The sequence below is a fragment of the Nomascus leucogenys genome, chromosome 3 (assembly GCF_006542625.1).
Source record: "Nomascus leucogenys isolate Asia chromosome 3, Asia_NLE_v1, whole genome shotgun sequence".
In the NCBI taxonomy this organism is placed as follows: Eukaryota; Metazoa; Chordata; class Mammalia; order Primates; family Hylobatidae; genus Nomascus; species Nomascus leucogenys.
The window spans coordinates 146,619,434-146,641,473 of record NC_044383.1 but is presented as its reverse complement, the minus strand read 5'-3'; the positions used below and the strand labels follow the sequence as shown (position 1 = coordinate 146,641,473).

Below are 22,040 nucleotides of genomic sequence, written 5' to 3'. Positions count from 1 at the left end.
AGACTCTTTGTTCCTTTCTTCCTCTCTTGCTATCTTTCTATGTGATTAAGTGATTTTCTCTAGTGGGATGCTTTGATTCCTTTTTATCTTTTGTATATCTACCTTATGCTTTTGCTTTGTGGTTACCATAATGCTTACAAAAAAGTCTTATAATTATGTCAGGCTATTTTATGCTGATAACAACTTAACTTTGATTGCATAAAAACTCTGCGCTTTTACTCCACATCTCTCTGCATTTAAATTTTTTTATGTCACAATGTACATCTTTTTATGGCATATATCCCTTAACAAATTATTGTAGCTATTATTTTAAAAAGTTTTGTCTTTTAACCTCCATGCTAAAGATATAAGAGATTCATTCTTTCATATTACAGATATATGTGGCCACCATTAAAGTATTTGAATATTATGAATTTGACTATGTACTTACTTTAACCAGTGAGTTTTATGGGTTTTTTTTGTTACTAATTAGCATCTTTTTTCATCTTGCAGGCTCCCTTTAGCATTTCTTGTAAGACAGGTCTGGGGTTAATGAACTTCCTCAGCTTTTGTTTATTTGGTAAAAACTTGATATCTCCATTTCTGAGGCACAGCTTTGGTGAATGCAGTATCCTTGGTTTGTAGTTTTTTTCTTCAGCATTTTGAATATATTAACCTGCTCTTTCCTGGCCTGTATGGAACCTGTTGAGAACTTTGCTGCTAGCCTTACTGGAACTCTGTTATATGTGATTTGCTTCTTCTGTCTTTCTGCTTTTTCGATTTTCTCTTTGATTTTTGACAGTCTGACTTCATCTTGATGTAGTTATGTTTGAACTGAATTTAGTTAGAGACTTTTGACCATCTTGGACCTGGATGTTGATATCTTTCCCTAGATTTAGAAAGTTTTCTGTTATTTTTAAAATAAGCTTTCTACCCCTTTTCTTCTCCTTTAGGAACTCTTATAACTAAAATATTTGCACTTTTCATGCTGCCTCATAAGTCCTGTAAACTTTATTTTTTTACTATTTTTTTCTCCTTCGATTCTATATTCACAAATAACCTGTCTTCAGGTTCACAGATTTTTTATTCTACATGATGAATTCTGCTTTTGATGCTGTCTATTGCATTTTTCACTTTATTATTTTTCCAGTTTCAGAAATTCTGTTTGACTTTTTAAACAGTTTTAATCTCTCCATTACATTTCTCATTTTGGTCTTCTTTGTTTTTCTGATTTTATTGAATTCTCTGTATTTTCTTGAAGTTTACCAAGCTTTCTTCAAATAATTATTTTGAAATCTTTGTCAGGTTGTTAATATATCTTTATTTCTATGGGAGCAGCTACTGGGAAATTATTGTGTTCTTTGATGGTGTTTTATTTTACCTCCTTGTTTTTTCATGTTTCTTGTTGTGTTACATTAATGTCTATGCATTTAAAGTGGGAACTGATTTTAGTCTCAACATTCATCAGTTTCTAATTCATCTACTACATCTTCAGTATTACCTGTGTTCCTGAGATTGTGTCTGCTGCATCTTTATGGTAGAAGCCCCATTGATGGGGCTCCTGCATCTCTTCCTAGTGGCACAGGCAGGGATGTTGTGTCATTAGCCTGAAGGGCCCACAGTGGGAGCATTTACACCATGCACATTGGCAGATGCTGCCAATCAGGGCTTGATTGCCCAAAGCCAGTTGTTAAGCATTTACCAGCACACCACTTGGATACAAAGAAGTGGAGAAAATAGGAGAGGGTGGCTTTTCAAGAACTTTGGCTCTAAAGAACAGTAAAAGAAAGGATGGTAATGGAAGGATGAGGTGAGAATGAGAGAAGGCTGCTCAAACAAGAAAGATCTGAATGTGTTTGAAAGCTTCTCCCAATAAGTTAAAGATACTGGAGAAAGGGTTAATCACTATAGTGAGGCACCCAAAAAGACAAGCTTAGGTGAGTGCTGGCCCTGGGGTAGACACCAAGACAATTCTTCCAGTGCAAGGTGACAGGTGGAATGGGAGGGAGAGGAGCAGGTAAGTGACAGTGTCAGTGAGCGGGTACAGAGGGGACTCCCCTCCAGCACTTCTGTTTCCCTGTGATGCAGGAGGGGAGGCCTTGGGTGTTGGACCCCGAGAAGGCACTCAGTCAATCACTGTGAGATGTGTGAGAGAACCCATGGCTGCCAGGTGTACAGGGTCCATATCTCAGGGTTTGAGGAAGGGAGAGAACATTTGAAATCATGGTGAAGGAGAGCCAAGGCAGTGATCTGGGATGTAGAGGTTGCTGTGGTTGAGAGCTACTCCAGTAACACAGTGGCTTCACAGTGAGGAGGCCTGTGGGGGAAGGCCCAGGGGGCAGTGTGTGTTCCTGGGGGCAGTAACACCTCTCCCCTATTCCGTAGGTATCCTGGCATCCATCTGTGGTGGCCTTGTGATGCTTTTGCCTGAAATCACGGGTATTGCCATGCCAGAAACAGTGGATGATGTAGAAAAACTTTGCAGGCATTGTCCAGAATTCAATGCACCCTAAATAAAAGCAGCATTTCAAACCACTGGAGAAAGGAAGATGTTGAGAAAATCGAATATGCATAGGGAAAAATTATTGTTATTTTTTTTTTATTATTATACTTTAGGTTTTAGGGTACATGTGCACAACGTGCAGGCTTGTTACATATGTATCCATGTGCCATGTTGTTTTGCTGCACCCATCAACTCGTCATTTAGCATTAGGTATATCTCCTAATGCTGTCCCTCCCCCCTCCCCCCACCCCACAACAGTCCCTGGAGTGTGATGTTCCCCTTCCTGTGTCCATGAGTTGTCATTGTTCAATTCCCACCTATGAGTGAGAACATGCGGTGTTTGGTTTTTTGTCCTTGTGATAGTTTACTGAGAATGATGTTTTCCAGTTTCATCCATGTCCCTACAAAGGACATGAACTCATCATTTTTTATGGCTGCATAGTATTCCATGGTGTATATGTGCCACATTTTCTTAATCCAGTCTATCGTTGTTGGACATTTGGGTTGGTTCCAACTCTTTGCTATTGTGAATAGTGCCGCAATAAACATACGTGTGCATGTGTCTTTATAGCAGCAAGATTTATAGTCCTTTGGGTATATACCCAGTAATGGGATGGCTGGGTCAAATGGTATTTCTAGTTCTAGATCCCTGAGGAATCGCCACACTGACTTCCACAATGGTTGAACTAGTTTACAGTCCCACCAACAGTGTAAAAGTGTTCCTATTTCTCCACATCCTCTCCAGCACCTGTTGTTTCCTGACTTTTTAATGATGGCCATTCTAACTGGTGTGAGATGGTATCTCACTGTGGTTTTGATTTGCATTTCTCTGATGGCCAGTGATGATGAGCATTTTTTCATGTGTTTTTTGGCTGCATAAACGTCTTCTTTTGAGAAGTGTCTGTTCATGTCCTTCGCCCACTTTTTGATGGGGTTGTTTGTTTTTTTCTTGTAAATTTGTTGGAGTTCATTGTAGATTCTGGATATTAGCCCTTTGTCAGATGAGTAGGTTGCAAAAATTTTCTCCCATTGTGTAGGTTGCCTGTTCACTCTGATGGTAGTTTCTTTTGCTGTGCAGAAGCTCTTTAGTTTAATTAGATCCCATTTGTCAATTTTGGGTTTTGTTGCCATCACTTTTGGTGTTTTAGACATGAAGTCCTTGCCCACGCCTATGTCCTGAATGGTGTTGCCTAGGTTTTCTTGTAGGATTTTAATGGTTTTAGGTCTAACATATAAGTCTTTAATCCATCTTGAATTAATTTTTGTATAAGGTGTAAGGAAGGGATCCAGGTGCAGCTTTCTACATATGGCTAGCCAGTTTTCCTAGCACCATTTATTAAATAGGGAATCCTTTCCCCATTTCTTGTTTTTGTCAGGTTTGTCAAAGATCAGATAGTTGTAGATATGCGGCATCATTTCTGAGGGCTCTGTTCTGTTCCATTGATCTATGTCTCTGTTGTGGTACCAGTACCATGCTGTTTTGGTTACTGTAGCCTTGTAGTATAGTTTGAAGTCAGGTAGCGTGATGCCTCCAGCTTTGTTCTTTTGGCTTAGGATTGACTTGGCGATGTGGGCTCTTTTTTGGTTCCATATGAAATTTAAAGTAGTTTTTTCCAATTCTGTGAAGAAAGTCATTGGTAGCTTGATGGGGATGGCATTGAATCTATAAATTACCTTGGGCAGTATGGCCATTTTCACGATATTGATTCTTCCAACCCATGAGCATGGAATGTTCTTCCATTTGTTTGTATCCTCTTTTATTTCATTGAGCAGTGGTTTGTAGTTCTCCTTGAAGAGGTCCTTCACATCCCTGGTAGGTTGGATTCCTAGGTATTTTATTCTCTTTGAAGCAATTGTGAATGGGAGTTCACTCATGATTTGGCTCTCTGTTTGTCTGTGATTGGTGTACAAGAATGCTTATGATTTTTGTACATTGATTTTGTATCCTGAGACTTTGCTGAAGTTGCTAATCAGCTTAAGGAGATTTTGGGCTGAGATGATGGAGTTTTCTAGATATACAATCATGTCATCTGCAAACAGGGACAATTTGACTTCCTCTTTTCCTAATTGAATACCCTTTATTTCTTTCTCCTGCCTGATTACTCTGGCCAGAACTTCCAGCACTATGTTGAATAGGAGTGGTGAGAGAGGGCATCCCTGTCTTGTGCCAGTTTTCAAAGGGAATGCTTCCAGTTTTTGCCCATTCAGTATGATATTGGCTGTGGGTTTGTCATAGATAGCTCTTATTATTTTGAGATACGTCCCATGAATACCTAATTTATTGAGAGTTTTTAGCATGAAGTGTTGTTGAATTTTGTCAAAGGCCTTTTCTGCATCTATTGAGATAATCATGTGGTTTTTGTCTTTGGTTCTGTTTATATGCTGGATTACATTTATTGATTTGCGTATGTTGAACCAGCCTTGCATCCCAGGGATGAAGCCCACTTGATCATGGTGTATAAGCTTTTTGATGTGCTGCTGGATTCAGTTTGCCAGTATTTTATTGAGGATTTTTGCATCAATGTTCATGAAGGATATTGGTCCGAAATTCTCTTTTTTGGTTATGTCTCTGCCAGGCTTTGGTATCAAGACGATGCTGGCTTCATAAAATGTGTTAGGTAGGATTCCATCTTTTTCTGTCGATTGGAATAGTTTCAGAAGGAATGGTACCAGTTCCTCCTTGTACCTCTGGTAGAATTCGGCTGTGAATCCATCAGGTCCTGGACTCTTTTTGGTTGGTAAGCTATTGATTATTGCCACAATTTCAGAACCTGTTATTGGTCTATTCAGAGATTCAACTTCTTCCTGGTTTAGTCTTCGGGGAGGGTGTATTTGTCGAGGAATTTATCCATTTCTTCTAGATTTTCTAGTTTATTTGCATAGAGGTGTTTGTAGTATTCTCTGATGGTAGATTGTATTTCTGTGGGATCGGTGGTGATATCCCCTTTTTCATTTTTTATTGCATCTATTTGATTCTTCTCTCTTTTCTTCTTTATTAGTCTTGCTAGCGGTCTATCAATTTTGTTGATCTTTTCAAAAAACCAGCTCCTGGATTCATTAATTTTTTGAAGGGTTTTTTGTGTCTCTATTTCCTTCAGTTCTGCTCTGATTTTAGTTATTTCTAGCCTTCTGCTAGCTTTTGAATGTGTTTGCTCTTGCTTTTCTGGTTGTTTTAATTGTGACGTTACTGTGTCAATTTTGGATCTTTCCTGCTTTCTCTTGTGGGCATTTAGTGCTATAAATTTCCCTCTACACACTGCTTTGAATGTGTCCCAGAGATTCTGGTATGTTGTGTCTTTGTTCTCGTTGGTTTCAAAGAACATCTTTATTTCTGCCTTCATTTCATTATGTACCCAATAGTCATTCAGGAGCAGGTTGTTCAGTTTCCATGTAGTTGAGTGGTTTTGAGTGAGTTTCTTAATCCTGAGTTCTAGTTTGATTGCACTGTGGTCTGAGAGACAGTTTGTTATAATTTCTGTTCTTTTACATTTGCTGAGGAGAGCTTTACCTCCAACTATGTGGTCAATTTTGGAATAGGTGTGGTGTGGTGCTGAAAAAAATGTATATTCTGTTGATTTGGGGTGGAGAGTTCTGTAGATGTCTATTACGTCCATTTTCTGCAGAGCCGAGTTCAATTCCTGGATATCCTTGTTAACTTTCTGTCTCGTTGATCTGTCTAATGTTGACAGTGGGGTGTTAAAATCTCCCATTATTATTGTGTGGGAGTTTAAGTCCCTTTGTAGGTCACTCAGGACTTGCTTTATGAATCTGGGTGCTCCTGTGTTGGGTGCATATATATTTAGGATAGTTAGCTCTTCTTGTTGAATTGATCCCTTTACCATTATGTAATGGCCTTCTTTGTCTCTTTTGATCTTTGTTGGTTTAAAGTCTATTTTATCAGAGACTAGGATTGCAACCCCTGCCTTTTTTTGTTTTCCATTTGCTTGGTAGATCTTCCTCCATCCCTTTATTTTGAGTCTATGTGTGTCTCTGCATGTGAGATGGGTTTCCCGAATACAGCACACTGATGGGTCTTGACTCCTTATCCAGTTTGCCAGTCTGTGTCTTTTAAGTGGAGCATTTAGCCCATTTACATTTAAAGTTAATATTGTTATGTGTGAATTTGATCCTGTCATTATGATGTTAGTTGGTTATTTTGCTCATTAGTTGATGCAGTTTCTTCCTAGCCTCGATGGTCTTTACAATTTGGCATGTTTTTGCAGTGGCTGGTACCGGTTGTTCCTTTCCATGTTTAGTGCTTCCTTCAGGAGCTCTTTTAGGGCAGGCCTGGTGGTGACAAAATCACTCAGCGTTTGCTTGTCTGTAAAGTATTTTATTTCTCCTTCACTTATGAAGCTTAGTTTGGCTGGATATGAAATTCTGGGTTGAAAATTCTTTTCTTTAAGAATGTTGAATATCGGCCCCCACTCTCTTCTGGCTTGTAGAATTTCTGCTGAGAGATCAGCTGTTAGTCTGATGGGCTTCCCTTTGTGGGTAACCCGACCTTTCTCTCTGGCTGCCCTTAACATTTTTTCCTTCATTTCAACTTTGGTGAATCTGACAATTATGTGTCTTGGAGTTGCTCTTCTCGAGGAGTATCTTTGTGGTGTTCTCTGTATTTCCTGAATCTGAATGTTGGCCTGCCTTGCTAGATTGGGGAAGTTCTCCTGGATAGTATCTTGCAGAGTGTTTTCCAACTTGGTTCCATTCTCCCCGTCACTTTCAGGTACACCAATCAGATGTAGGTTTGGTCTTTTCACATAGTCCCAAATTTCTTGGAGGCTTTGTTCGTTTCTTTTTATTCTTTTTTCTCTAAACTTCCCTTCTTGCTTCATTTCATTCATTTCATCTTCCATCACTGATACCCTTTCTTCCAGTTGATCGCATCTGCTACCGAGGCTTCTGCAATCTTCACGTAGTTCTTGATACTTGGCTTTCAGCTCCATCAGCTCCTTTAAGCCCCTCTCTCCATTGGTTATTCTAGTTATCCATTCATCTAATTTTTTTTCAAAGTTTTTAACTTCTTTGCTATTGTTTTGAATTTCCTCCCGTAGCTCGGAGTAGTTTGATCATCTAAGCCTTCTTCTCTCAACTCGTCAAAGTCATTCTCCATCCAGCTTTGTTCCATTGCTGGTGAGGGACTGCGTTCCTTTGGAGGAGGAGAGGTGCTCTGCTTTTTAGAGTTTCCAGTTTTTCTGCTCTGTTTTTTCCCCATCTTTGTGGTTTTATCTACTTTTGGTCTTTGATGATGGTGATGTACAGATGGGTTTTTGGTGTGGATGTCCTTTCTGTTTGTTATTTTTCCTTCTACCAGACAGGACCCTCAGCTGCAGGTCTGTTGGAGTTTACTAGAGGTCCACTCCAGACCCTGTTTGGCTGGGTGTCAGCAGCGGTGGCTGCAGAACAGCGGATTTTCGTGAGACCACAACTTCAGCTGTCTGATAGTTCCTCTGGAAGTTTTGTCTCAGAGGAGTACCCGGCCAAGTGAGGTGTCAGTCTGTCCCTACTGGGGGGTGCCTCCCAGTTAGGCTGCTCGGGGGTCAGGGGCCCACTTTAGGAGGCAGTCTGTCCGTTCTCAGATCTCCAGCTGCGTGCTGGGAGAACCACTACTCTATTCAAAGCTGTCAGTCAGACAGGGACATTTAAGTCTGCAGAGGTTCCTGCTGAGTTTTTGTTTGTCTGTGCCCTGCCCCCAGAGGTGGAGCCTACAGAGGCAGGCAGGCCTTCTTGAGCTGTGGTGGGCTCCACCCAGTTTGAGCTTCCTGGCTGCTTTGTTTACCTAAGCAAGCCTGGGCAATGGCAGGCACCCCTCCCCCAGCCTTGCTGTGGCCTTACAGTTTGATCTCAGACTGCTGTGCTAGCAATCAGCGAGACTCCGTGGGCATAGGACCCTCCGAGCCAGGTGCGGGACACAGTCTCCTAGTGTGCCGTTTTCCAGGCCTGTTGGAAAAGCGCAGTATTAGGGTGGGACTGACCCGATTTTCCAGGTGCCTACTGTTACCCCTTTCTTTGACTAGGAAAGGGAACTCCCTGACCCCTTCCGCTTCCCGAGTGAGGCAATGCCTCGCCCTGCTTCGGCTCATGCACAGTGCGCTTCACCGACTATCCTGCACCCACTGTTTGGCACTCCCTAGTGAGATGAAACTGGTACCTCAAACAGAAATGCAGAAATCACCCGTCTTCTGTGTCGCTCAGGCTGGGAGCTGTAGACCGGAGCTGTTCCTATTCGGCCATCTTCAACACTGCACCAAATTATTGTTATTAATAAATCCTCATCTTACATCGTAAGCAAAAAGTTCAAAGTAAACATAAAATGTTAATGTAAAAAATCCCACCAAAGCTAGATAAAAATATTCATTATTTTTTAAACATGGTTGTGAAGAGAGAAGCATTTCCATGTAAGGTGCTAAGACTCAGAAGTGATCTAAAGGCAGGAACTGCTGACGTGGGAAAGTGGAAATTGCTGGGGTGTGCAGCAGCAGGGGATTAACAGTGTGGCTTACTCTACAGAGTAAGGAGGCATCAGGTCTGTCTAGATGGAATGGCATAGGCAGGTTTTCAAGACTGATTACAAAGTGAAACGTCGCTGAACAACGTGTTAGAGTATTTATAAAAAGCTGAAACCAAAGGCAGTCCCTCTCTGTAGCTGGATAGGAAGACAGATGACACACAGATGGTAGATAGTCAGACAATAGGTAGATGGATGATGATTATAGATAGATAGATAGACACAGATGATAGATAATGGATAGAAGGATTGATGAACAGATAAATAGATAATAGATGATAGATAGGTAATAGAGGTAAGTAGACAGAGAAAAGAAAGAGAGATTGAGTTTTGGAGGCAGGTGTTTAAATAGTATACAAGGAAAGCTAATATCCAGCCAATATATGAACATGGAGAGTTATGTCAACAAAAATTAACATTACTGAAATTCTTTGTAAGCTTCTGTTTGAAATTTTTCACTAAAAAAGACAGAGTATGAATATGAGAATGTACAGTAAAAGATGTAAAACAATATCTGGGGACACAAATGGGCTGGGGAGACGGGTAATGAAGGAAGGGCCATCACTTTCCTGTCAGAGACTTCTATACTGTTTGTTTGTTTTTTTTTTTAAACAGAACATATAGTCTTGTTTTTTTTTTTTGTGTAATCTTTAAAAATGATTTAACTGCTAACTTAAAAAATAAAAAGCAATCTTGATAATGAACTGGAAATTAAGGATATGGAACTCTAATGTTTTTTAATATTTCAAAAATCCTGAGGAAAATCTTTCTTCCCTTTGATTCTACTCCATTGACTGCTGCCTGTTTACACACCAAGAGTGATGCTTTCATTCTTGATTCAGTCAGGGGTCAGATTTGCAAACTCATCAGGAAGAAATGGAGGAAGAGGGAGTCCTTTGAGACCAGGACTCTTCTACCACGTCAGCTGCGTTAAAATTAAACAACTGGGAGAGATTGTTTTTGGCTGGTGAAGGGTGGTGGGGTGGTGCAGGATTGTCCCAATGGGGAGCAAGGAAAATCAATATCCAACTAATATATAAACATGAGGAATTATACCAACAAAAACTTGTTACACAAATTCTAATTTTTTTCTGTTTATAAATTTTCATAATGAAAAGTTGGATAGATTAATTATACCTAGTCCCCACACTTGAAAAAATCTAGAAGTATGGTTTACTGTACTACAAATTAAGCACATTGATTGTGATCCATGATTATTTATTCTAAAAAAACTACTTCATGCTAAATTACTGAAACCTGTTAGTGTATTCCCTTCTAAAACTGCACTGGATTATTCTATCGTTTCTGCTGGGTTTGGTTCACATCAGCAGCTGATTTCCAAACATATGTTAATTCAGCAGAAATTCATAAAGAGCTTAAATGCTGTAATGCTAACTAACCTCTGTCTAGGGTCTGAAAGCAAGTCAAAAAATGAGCCTGAAGTGATTTTTGTTACCTTTGAGTTGGGTTTTCATCAGAAGTTAGGTATGTGTATTTGATCAAAACCAGCTATGTTATTAAATAATAACAGAAGACCTTCCTCTAACTAGTTGCATAACCTTTCACAAAGACTTTCTCCTTTCTCCTTTGTTTTTTCAGTCCACATTCCTATAAGTGTGGCAGGAATAAAAAAAACTCGTTTCCAGCTCTCACCTTCAGGCCCCTAACAGAGGGAAGGAAGGAGCTATCCAGGAGCTGATCCTCCTTGCAAAGCTGTCCTTGCAGAGATGCGCATGTGCATTTCAGCTACATTATGCCACACTGTTGTAACACTCTATAAAGACCTCAATCTATCCATAGTATTTTTATATAATGTTGGATGAGTTAGGATTATTTGTAGTGCTGTTGAAGTTTCTGGGAACACATAATATGTAGCTGGCTTAAAAAAGAGCCTCTCAGGTGCACGGCTCTTCCTGGTGTCTGACTCATTAGGCTAAAGAGAGACGAGAAAAGCCCCCCACCCGATTCTCATAACAGCTCCATCAAGAATGCAGGATTTGAAAACCAAGGATTTGGGAAATTTGTGCTGAAATGTTCATCAAATCTGATCAGTCAAGGGACTAAGCCCATAACCAAGCATTTGAAAAATTGCAGGGAGGATGAAAATTTGGGAATCCTGTTAATGAGGAGATTGAATCATAGGTTCCTGGGCTGCAGAATGTGAGCATTCATGTCCTCTGCTCACCTTGGTCTCTGCACGCCTTTGCAGCATGAACAGGTCAGGAGTCTCTCCCATCTACCTTCTCTGTAACATCTGGGGTTCCAGGCATGGTTTATGTCCCGTTCCAGCAATAAGAACCAATCTGCTATACAATCTGAGGTCTTGGTTCTGTTATTCGTAAAATAATGCTGTGGTCCTGAGATTATTCGGGACATTTTTGGCTCTCCTTTAGTGGACACCTAGAGCCACAGATTCTCTTCGTTACTGAAGAAATCCCATGGATTATGATTTCTGGGTCTTAGGATTTTAAAAGTGAAGGGATGTTTTTCATGTATTTGTTAAGTTCAGTTCTGATGGTGCCCGTGGCCAAGAGTTAAAAACATGGACAGTGCCTATTCAGTCTTGGCACTTCGAGTTGTCTTGGGGAAAAGCTTACGTTTTAATTTAAAAGGAAGGTCAGTTTTATCCATGCTTAACATGATCAGCAGGAGCTTTATAAATGACTTTACAGAGACTAATAAGGGATTTGATCTTTCTTTTTTGTTATCGAGGCTTTTGAAATGTGGAACGTGTGTGTTCTGCTTTGTATGTTCTATTCAATACCTTTTCAGATGCAGTCTATATTTTATGCTGAGTTTTTTAAATGAAATACTTTATGTGGACAGGCAAAACTGGTACCAAAGGGAATCCTTCACAATGGGGAACAACATTTCTGTAAGGAGAACACGTGACAATCTATACGAAGTGTGTGCTAATTGTAAAATGAGCATCTTCATCCCTAAAGCACATCAGAATTGAATACAAATAATCTGTCAATGAAATAAACAGCTCTTTGAGGATTTGAGACTACATTCACCCTTTATTCACAGTCACTTGCAGTTTTGCTTTACTCTGCATTTCTCTGCTGTAAGATGACTGTTGCATTGTTAAATTGTATTTTGAATGGATATTTTTGTTTGATAACAACATTTTAAATGGTAAAAAGTATACATTTGTCCTTTCTCTTCCTTCTAAACATGTGTCTCTCCCACAGGTCATTCTCCTGTGACTGTGTGTACTGCAGACTGTTTCAAAACCGGGCAGGCAATTGGCAATGGGAAATAAGTGGTCCACCTTCAATATTTGCTTGTTGTTCATTTACATGCTCTTGGCACCAATCCTAGACTCACACGTGCCCCAGAACAACATTCAGATTCTCAGCTGGTCTTGTGTTACATGTCCGTGGACCGGTTCACTCCATCATATACGGCTTTCTGCTCCCTGTACCCTGGGCTCAAGTCAAGCAGTCAGTGACAGATTTCATTCCCAGTAACAGAATCGGTTCGCATGACTCCCCATACATGTTGCAGCTTTGAAAACATTCATCTCAGTGATGAGAATAAAGACAGTAAAAAGGCATGTCAAGCCCTCGTTAGCTGATGAGGTAAATGCGTGGACAACTTCTTGGCTCTGCCCTCTGTGACCTCGCAGCCTGCTCAGTCCTTTGTGCACTGTTCCTTATCAAAGGCAGCTAAATCCCCCCGCTCCCCCGTCTGCCCATTTAAAATTGGTGGGATGAACAAAGAACATGAAAATGTTGAAGACCAAAACCAAAATTTACTCAAATCAAAGTTAAGTACAGAGTTTATTTTTAACAAATGTCATAGCTATGTCACCTTACTACAGAATCCAGCAGTCAGAAAATAATACAAAAAATGCTGAGGTTGGCGTAGCTGGTAGCTGGGGACAGTGTCTTTGTTTGATTACTGTCAGTTATTTCCAGCATGCTAAATCCCTACCCACATTCCAGCCTCTAGGTGAGTCAGTGCTCCACTCTGTCTCCCGTCCAATTAATTATTTCTCATCACTCCCTCAATCCAAGTAACAAACCTTGAAACACGAACATAGACACCAGGCTTATTGGGGCGTGCACAGCCAAGACCCCAAGAAGTGACTCCTTGTAAAATGTACTTGTCCTTCTCAAAGCAAACCAGAGGCCCTCCACTGTCACCCTAAACAGAGGGAGAGAAAAATCCATGTGAGGGTTAGGCTGCCTGCCTTTTATTATGGGATGCCATCCTTCTACTATCCATATATACATTTTCCCAGTAATTGAAATCAGAAAGGAACTTATGAGCATATTACTCGAGCATCTGCAGTGCTTAAGTACTTAGCAAAGTCTATTCAGCGAAACCACACCACTTAGTTTTTCCGGGGAGTAAAAAAGATCTTTTGTGAATCCTGCACACATCCCTTCCTATGTTGGTGTTTCCTTTAGACTGGGCTAGCCTGGGCATCTCTGTAAAGTGTGTGCAGTTGGTCTCTGTCCTGTACCCTCTACCTCCTTCCCTACCGGAAAAATCACCACTTTAGTCCCTGGCCACCAGCACACCCCAGGAGGGTGAGTGGCCTGAGGTAGTTATGGCACTTAAAACTCCCTTGCTACCGATCTGGAACTCAAGCCCCAAGACATCCCCTTAGATTATCTGAATACGCATTCAGGGACAGATCTAGGGAGTTTCTGAGCAACACTTAGACAGGGGTCTTCGGTTGAAAATCCTTGAATTTGCCACCTGGGGAATGAAGTCTGAGGGGCTGAGACTGAGACAAGAGAGCACAAGACTAACTTTGGTCTCTTGATCTTTGCTTACCTGGCAACTGTCAGTGCCTCCGGCCAAATTTCCAGCACAGAGCTCGGTGGATTTGACTTTTCCATTCAGATACTCATAGCGATTGCACACTTTATTCTCAATCACAGGGAGCTGGGCTTCCTTGAGAAGGCCAGCCCCAAAAGTACCTGTGTTTAAAAAGATGAAAGAAATGGTAACTGCACCCAAAACACGTTCAGGAGGAAATTCCAGAAGAACAGAGCCGCAGCACTGGACCTCCTGTCTGTGAGGCTGCAGAACACGAGGCAGCTCCCAATGCTGCTGGAGTCTCTGACCCTGCAGAGTGTAAACATCATATATGATTCTGTGTTCCTGAGACCTGGATTTAACAATCTGGGCTTTGTCATGGTGGTTTGGGGTTGGTTGTTTTTTCTTTACTTTTTGCTTTTAAAACTATAAAGAATAATGTTTAAAATGTAGAGTCTGAAAAATGCAATTGCTATTTTTATATACTCTTTTTTCAGACGTTTTAATATGCTTCTTTTACTAATTACATCATAACAGAAAATTTCACATCTTGATATTTTCAGTCAACATTGTGTCATGAGTTTTGTATAATGCTACGATCTTCATAACTAATATGTTAAGGGGAGCTACTGCTTAATGAGCATGAGGTTTCCTTTGGGAATGAGGAATGGTTCTGGAAATATGATGATGGTTGCACACCATTGTGAATGTACTAAATGCCGCTCAGTGGTACCTTCCAAAATGGTTAAAATAGTAAACCTTATGTTTTGTATATTTTATTGCAATAAAAAAGAATAGTCATCATTTACCAAGAATTAACCTTTCCAGACACAAGCTTATAATGTGATGTATCTCACTTAATCCTTGCAATAGTCCTATGAAACAGGCACTTTTATCATTTCTGTTCTACTGTTAAGGAAACTGAGGCGTAAGGAGGTTGTGTAGTTCAGCTTGAGCCTGGGTCTGTGGAGTCACTGCCCAAATGCTTCCTCCCCATGCGTGTTGGCCCCACTCTTGCTTCCAGCTTTCCACATCTTTGTTCATAAAGTTCATTCTTATTCCTTAATATCTTCTGAGCCTAAATTCCCATAAATTACATAGACATATTTCTGTCTGTCAATAACGTTGCCAAATTATTTTCTAAAAGGGTGTGACAGTGTACCGTGTCAATAGAAAACAATCACTTCACCTCACTGTATGAGTCTTCAATTTTTAAAATATTAGCTAATCTAATAGGTTGAAATTGTCCTGATTCATTTTCTAATTTACACTTCTTTGACAATTAGGGAGAGTGAACATTCTAGTTATATTTCTGCCTTTGTGAAAAACTGCTTTATTTTCTTTGCCAAATTGAAATAGAATGTCTGCAAAATTGCCAGAGAAAATGCCGTTTTTCCAGATAGACATGCCCAGGGATGTCTCAGTGTTCTCACAAATAATCCAGTTTTCCAATTTTGCAAGCCCAGGTTTCATTAAAATTTTGCAAAACTCTTTGCTTTGCGAGCATGACACAGGCAAGAACCGAGGCACTCTCTCTTTCCCCAAAGCCTTTGACTGCATTTAGATCATTGTCTCGGGTTCAGAAAACTGACACTGAATCTGGAGTTTACATGAGCAGCATGGAAGAGGCTCGTCCCAGCGCCTCGCTCCAGAGCCCAGCTCAGCCCTATCTAGGCAGAGCTGTAGGGAGGAAGCTCCTCTTGACTACCAAGCGTTGGGCAGTGGGTGCATCACCTGGACTGTGTAGATGTGTGAGGGAGCACCCTTCTCAAAATGTTTTGCTGAAAATTAAGTTAGGTGTCACTGCTCTGGAATCTGCTCTCTGAGCAAGGCAAACACCCTGATAAGGGGGAAAACCCACCATGAGTTGCTGGGAAATTGATGCAATCTGTGAGTAGGTGCTGCCATCCAGTGGTAGATGTAGAGATGGCACCTCTGAGGGCAGGAAGGCCACAGGTGACCTGAGGATTGAAGCCCTCCCCGATGGGGCGTTGGGGAGAGGGCAACAGGGAAAGTCCAGCAGCAGGATCAGCTCAGTGATTGCAGATGATGGCTGACCTGGAAAAACCCCTTGGCCTCAACACCTCCAAACTCTGCGTTTGGAATATCCAAGTCAGGGAACATCTGGAAATGCGAAGGGAAGAGCAGGAGAATTTCAACCTCCCTCTGAGAAGCTGAGAACACCCATTGCTTCAATGTCATTATTGACATGTAGAAAATTGAGGAACAGGCCTGAGTTATGTTTCGTGACTCATCCTGGTGGTTGGCGGTGGGACTGAAGAAACAGTGGGCTCTGGGCTCAAGGTCCAGCTACAAACTGGTTATGTGATGTCTATTGTTAATGATAGTGATGGTGGTGGTGGTGGCGGTCATGATGGTGGTGGCAGTGGTGGAATGGTGATGATGAGGATTGTGATGAGGGTGGTAGTGATGGTGGTAATGATAATTGTGCTAGTGGTGAAATGATGGTGATGGTGATGGTGGTGGGTAGTAATGATCATGGAGGTGGTGGCGGTGATGGTACTGATGGTGGTAATGATAATGCTAATGGTGGTGGTAATCATAATTACTATCATGTTGATGGTGGTGGTGATGGTGATGGTGATGGTGGTGGTGGTGGTGATGATGGTTATGGTGATGGTGATGGTGGTGGTGGTGACGGTGGTGATGATGGTGGTGGTAATGGTGGTGATGATAATGGTAATGGTGGTGGAGTGGTGGTGATGATGGTTGATAATAATGATGGTGACGGTGGTGATGATGGTGATGGTGATGTTGATGGCAGTAATGGTGGTGGTGGTGGTGGTGATGATAGTGATGGTAACGTTAATGGTGATGGTGGTGGAATGATGACAGTGATGGTGGTGGTAGTGGTAGTGATGATGGTGATGGTGATGATAGTGATGATGGTGATGATGTTGAGGGTGACAATGGTGATGGTGGTGGTAATGATAATTGTGGTGGTGGTGGTGATGATGTTGGTGGGGATGATGATGGTAGTTGTGGTTGCAATGTGGATGGTGATGATGATGATGATGATCATGAGGCATAATCTTAATCCTCGCAATGACCTTATAGGTTGGTACAGGTGAGAAAGCTGAGGCTAAAAGAGATTAACTAATTGCTCAATCTCACAAGGAAGATGGGAGAGCCAGAACTCACACACAGATCTTTATGGTTTTAGCTTCATGCTTTCATCAGTTGAGGAATTGTAGAGGATCTGTTTGCTTTTTGTCTGTCCAGCAGCCTGTCACACTATATCCTCTAATCCTGTCGAGGGAACTACCCTTTGCCCCCATCTTGGTATGAGTGTGGTCCTGCGTCCACCTCCAGCATGGAACAGCTGATGCAGGTTGGAGTTAATCAGTGATGGGTTTAGGGGCAGGTTGATGACACAAGTTCGACCTCTCAGAGCTGGAAGACTGTTGTTTGTGTAATGGGGAGAGTGGCCTTCCTTATTTCTTTCCTGGCAGAGCCAGAGCCACCACAGCATCTGCAGCCACGAGAATGTCACATTTGTGCCCAAGAATAATGGACAGGGTCTGGGGCCATGATGTGAGCCTGCAGAATTTTCAGTTCACTAAGAATTTCTCTTTTTTGCTTAATCCAATTTAAGTTGCATTTTCTGTCACTTGCAAGAAAGAGTCAAGTTAGATACAACTCTATTCTGTATTATTATCAGGAGCTGCCATGATGGAGTTCTTAGCATGTGCTTGGTGCTTGATGCACTTTCTTATTGTTTCTCCCCCAGTAGTCCTGCAGCCCACATTTCAGCTGAGGAAACAATCAACGAAAGTTCATGACCCACCCACCCTTCCTTCCTTCCTTCCTTCCTTCCCCCCTCCCTCCCTCCCTCCCTCTCTCTCTTTCTTTCTTCTTTTCTTTTCTTTTCTTTCTTTCTCACATAGAGTCTCACTCTCTCACCCAGGTGGGAGTGCAGTGGCATGATCTTGGCTCACTGCAACCTCCACCTCCCAGGTTGAAGTGATTCTCCTGCCTCAGCCTCCTGAGTAGCTGGGATTACAGGGGTGCACCACCACACCCAGCTAATTTTTGTATTTTTGGTAGAGACGTGGTTTCACCGTGTTGGTCAGGCTGGTCTCGAGCTCCTGACCTCGTGGTCTGCCCGCCTCAGCCTCCCAAAGTGCTGGGATTACAGGCGTGAGCCACTGCACCCGGCCAGAGATTTTATGACTTTTCTAAGTCCTGACAGCCAGTAAATGGGAGCCAGGGTTCCAATTCAGGTTTGTCTGTACCGTCCCACACCTTCTCTGAGCCTCAGGTTCCTCATTTGTAAACTAGGAACAATAATATGTAATTCATAGAGGTTTGCAGCATTTAAATTTTTAAAAATGCAAAACACTGGGAGCAGCCTGGCACACCCATAGGTGTTCCTCATTTGCCAAGGTTCCTTTTACTTGGCCTCAATGCTCCCAGACCCAGCAGTGCAGAAAGGGAGATCAAGAAATCAAGGAGGTGAAGTTTTTAAATAGTAGGAAAAGCACAGGAAAAGGAAAGCCAACTTTGAAATCATCGAGACCATTCATTTTTAAACGTTTGGTTAAACCAAGAAAACAAAAACAAAAAAACCTTTCTTCAGATGAAAACTTATGCAAAGGCTGATGTGAAAAACACCACTTGAAATTGCTGGGTTTTTGAATGAGGGGTTAGAGCTGAGTGGTACAAAGAGGCAACATGCTTAGTCCAGGTCTATCTAGCTAGTGGCAAAGTCAGAACGCATTTCCAGGGCTTCAGACTACTAATGCCCTCCCAGTACCTCTGAGAAACTGGAGCAGAGATCCTAAGACAGTCTTAGTGTTTCAATGGCCAAGGGGGCTAGGCTGATGGATATAATTATTGTCAGGGCATACTGCAAAGAGAAGAAAGAATCCCTAAAATGTATTACAGGTGCTGATACCACATCCTGCACAAATGTTCCCTCTCTTGTTCTCATCCACACCCATCAACCAATACCAAATGCCGTCCTAGACCTGGGGCCATGGGACCTGTCCGCCTCTCCCCCGGCCGTAGGTCCCCTGTTTAACACCATCCCACTTACATTAGACATGTGGGTATTTGGGAAGAAGACTAGTCTAATTATAACTTGTTGTTATTGTTTTACATTATGTTAAGAAAGCCAGTCTGGCTAATTTCACATGAAAAATAATCTAACACTGTTAACTTGAGGGCTGGGTGAAAACCCCACTTACCCAGGGAAGCAATATGAATGCTGAAATTATGGATTAAGAGACTCAAAGACCTTTAATGTTTTTTTGCTTGTTTTAGGTGTAGGGAAATATACAAATTAAAAATGGATCACACCCCAAAGCTTCAACACCACAAATACCTTGCTAACCTACCACACTATGAAACCAAAGACAAGAAATCAACTTCAAATAAAGACCCTGCACAAGGCTTTGGCCCTGTAAAAACATCCAAAGAACAAGTCTATTGGCTGTATTCAACCTACACTGCAGTTAAAGGAACATAAAGGCCGGAGTGCCATATGTCCTCCAAACAACCACACCAGTTCTCTAACAGGGGTTCTTAACAAGGCTGAGCTGGCTGAAATGACAGAACTGGAATTCAGACTATGGATAGGAATGAAGATCATCAAGATCCAGGAGGATGGCAAAATCCAATCCAAGGAAATTAAGGATCACAATAAAATGATATAGAGCTGAAAGACAAAATCACTGGTTTAAAAAAGAACCTAATGGATCTGACAGAGCTGAGAGCTGAGAAACAAACTATAAGAATTTCACAAAGCAATCTAAGTATTAATAGCAAAATAAACTAAGCTGAGGAAAGAATCTCAGAAATGGAAGACTGGCTTTCTGAAATAAGACAGTTGACAAAAATTAAGAAAAAAGAATGAAAAGGAATGAACAAAGCCTCCAAGAAACATGGGATTATGTAAAAAGGCCAAATCTACAAATCACTGGCATTTCTGAAAGGGATGAGGAGAAAGTAAACAATTTAGAAAACATTTCAGGATATTGTCCATGAAAACTTATTCAACCTTGCTAGAGAGGCCAATAGTCACATTTAGAAAATACAGAGAACCCCTGCGAGATTCTATACAAGAAGATCATCCTCAAGACACATAATCATCAGATTTTCCAAGGTCAAAATGAAAGACAGAATGTTAAAGGCAGCTAGAGAGAAAGGACAGGTCATCTGCAAAGGGAACCCCATCAATCTAACAGCATACCTCTCAGCTGAACCCCTACAAGCTAGAAGATATTGGGGCCTATATTCAATATTCTTAAAAAATATCCACCCAAGAATTTCATATCCAGCCACACTAAGCTTCCTAAGCAACAGAGAAATAAGATCATTTTCAGCTAAGCAAATGTTGAGGGAGTTGGTTACCACCAGAACTGCCTTACAAGAGATCTTGAAAGAAGCACTAACTATATAAAGATGGCTACCAGCCAATACAAAAATATACTTAAATACGCAGACCAATGACACTATAAAACCATCACACAAACAAGCCAGCATAACAACACAATGAGGGCATCAAATTCACACATAGCAATACTAACCTTGAATGTAAATGGGCTAAATGCCCAACTTAAGAGGCACAGAGTGGCAAGCTGGATAAAAAGCAAGACCCAGTGGTATGCTACCTTCAAGAGACCCATCTCACATGTAATGACACCCATAGGCTCAGAATAAAGGGATGGAGGAGAACCTACCAAGCAAATGGAAATCAGAAAAAAAAGCAAGGGTTGCCATCCTAATTTCAGACAAAACAGACTTTCAACCAACAAAGACCAAAAAAGACAAAGAAGGGCATTACATAATGGTAAAGGGTTCAATTCAAAAAAGAAGATCTACTATCCTAAATATATGTGCACCCAACACAAAAGCACCCAGCTTCATAAAGAAAGTTCTTAGAGACCTATAAAGAGACTTAGACGCCCACAAAATAATAGTGGGAGACTTCACTACTCCACTGACAGTATTAGATCATCGAGGCACAAAATTAACAAAGATATTCAGGACCTGAACTCAGCATTGGACCAAATGGATCTGATAGACCTCTACACAACTCTCTTTCCCAAAACAACAGAATATACATTCTCATCACCACATGGCACATACTCTAAAAATCAACCACCTAATTGGACATAAAACAATCTTCAGCAAATGCCAAAGAACCAAAGTCATACCAAACACACTCTCAGACCCCAGCACAATGAAATAGAAGTCAAGACTAAGAAAATTACTCAAAATCGTACAATTACATGGAAATCAAACAACATGCTCCTGAATGACTTTTGGGTAAATAATGAAATTGTGGCAGAAATCAGGAAGTTCTTTGAACTAATGAGAATAAAGATACAACATACCAGAATCTCTTGGACAGAGCTAAGGTAGTGTTAAGAGACAAATTCATAGCACCAAATGCTAGCATCAAGAAGAAAGATCTCAAATTAAAAATCTAACATCACAATGGAAAAAAAATTAGAGAAACAAGAGCAAATCAATCCCAAAGCTAGCAGATGGCAAGAAATAACCAAAATCAGAGCTGAACTGAAGAAAGTCAAGACATGAAAATTCATTCAAAAGATCAACAAGTCCAGGAGTTGGTTTTTTGAAAACAGTAATAAGATAAGTAGGCTGCTAGCTAGGCTAATAAAGAAGAAAAGGGAGATAAGACCAAAATAAACACAATTGGAAATGACAAAGGGGATGTTAGCACTGATGCCACAAAAATAAAAATAACCATCAGAAACTACTACAAACAGCTCCATGCACACAAACTAGAAAACCCAGAAGAGATGGATGAATTCCTGGACACATACACCCTCCCAAGACTGAACAAGAAGAAATTGATTCCTTGAACAGAACAATAATGAGCTCCAAAATTGAATCAGTAATAAATAGCCTACTAACCAACAAAAGCCCAGGACCAGACAGATTCACAGCTGAATTACACCAGATGTACAAAGAAGAGCTATGACCATTCCTACTGAAACCGTTCAAAAAAATTGAGGAGGAGGGTCTCCTCTCCAATTCATTCTATGAGGTCAGCATCATCCTGATACCAAAACCTGGCAGAGACAGAAAAACAACAAAAAACTTCAGGCCAATATCCTTGATGAACACTGATGCAAAAATCCTCCACAAAATACTTGCAAACCAAATCCAGCAGCACATAAAAAAGCTAATCCATCATGATCAAGTAGGCTTTATCCCCAGAATGTAAGCTTGGTTCAACATACATAAATCAATAAATGTGATTCATCACATAAATAGAAC

General features: G+C 41.0%; 1 protein-coding gene and 1 long non-coding RNA gene across 2 annotated transcripts in view; one reads left to right on the top strand and one right to left on the bottom strand.

The window, feature by feature from the left end:
* LOC115834475 overlaps nucleotides 1-22,040 on the top strand; it is a 62,160-nt gene that overhangs the window by 7,300 nt on the left and 32,820 nt on the right. The window lies entirely within an intron of this gene.
* Nucleotides 11,991-22,040, bottom strand: part of PLG (plasminogen) — a 52,422-nt gene continuing 42,372 nt past the window's right edge. The window contains exons 18-19 of the mRNA XM_012506089.2: nucleotides 13,782-13,927; nucleotides 11,991-13,142 (exon numbers count right to left, since the gene is read on the bottom strand). Of these exons, the coding sequence (XP_012361543.1) occupies nucleotides 12,981-13,142; nucleotides 13,782-13,927 (308 nt within the window). The 3' untranslated portion in view covers nucleotides 11,991-12,980. The remainder of the gene's footprint in view (nucleotides 13,143-13,781; nucleotides 13,928-22,040) is intronic.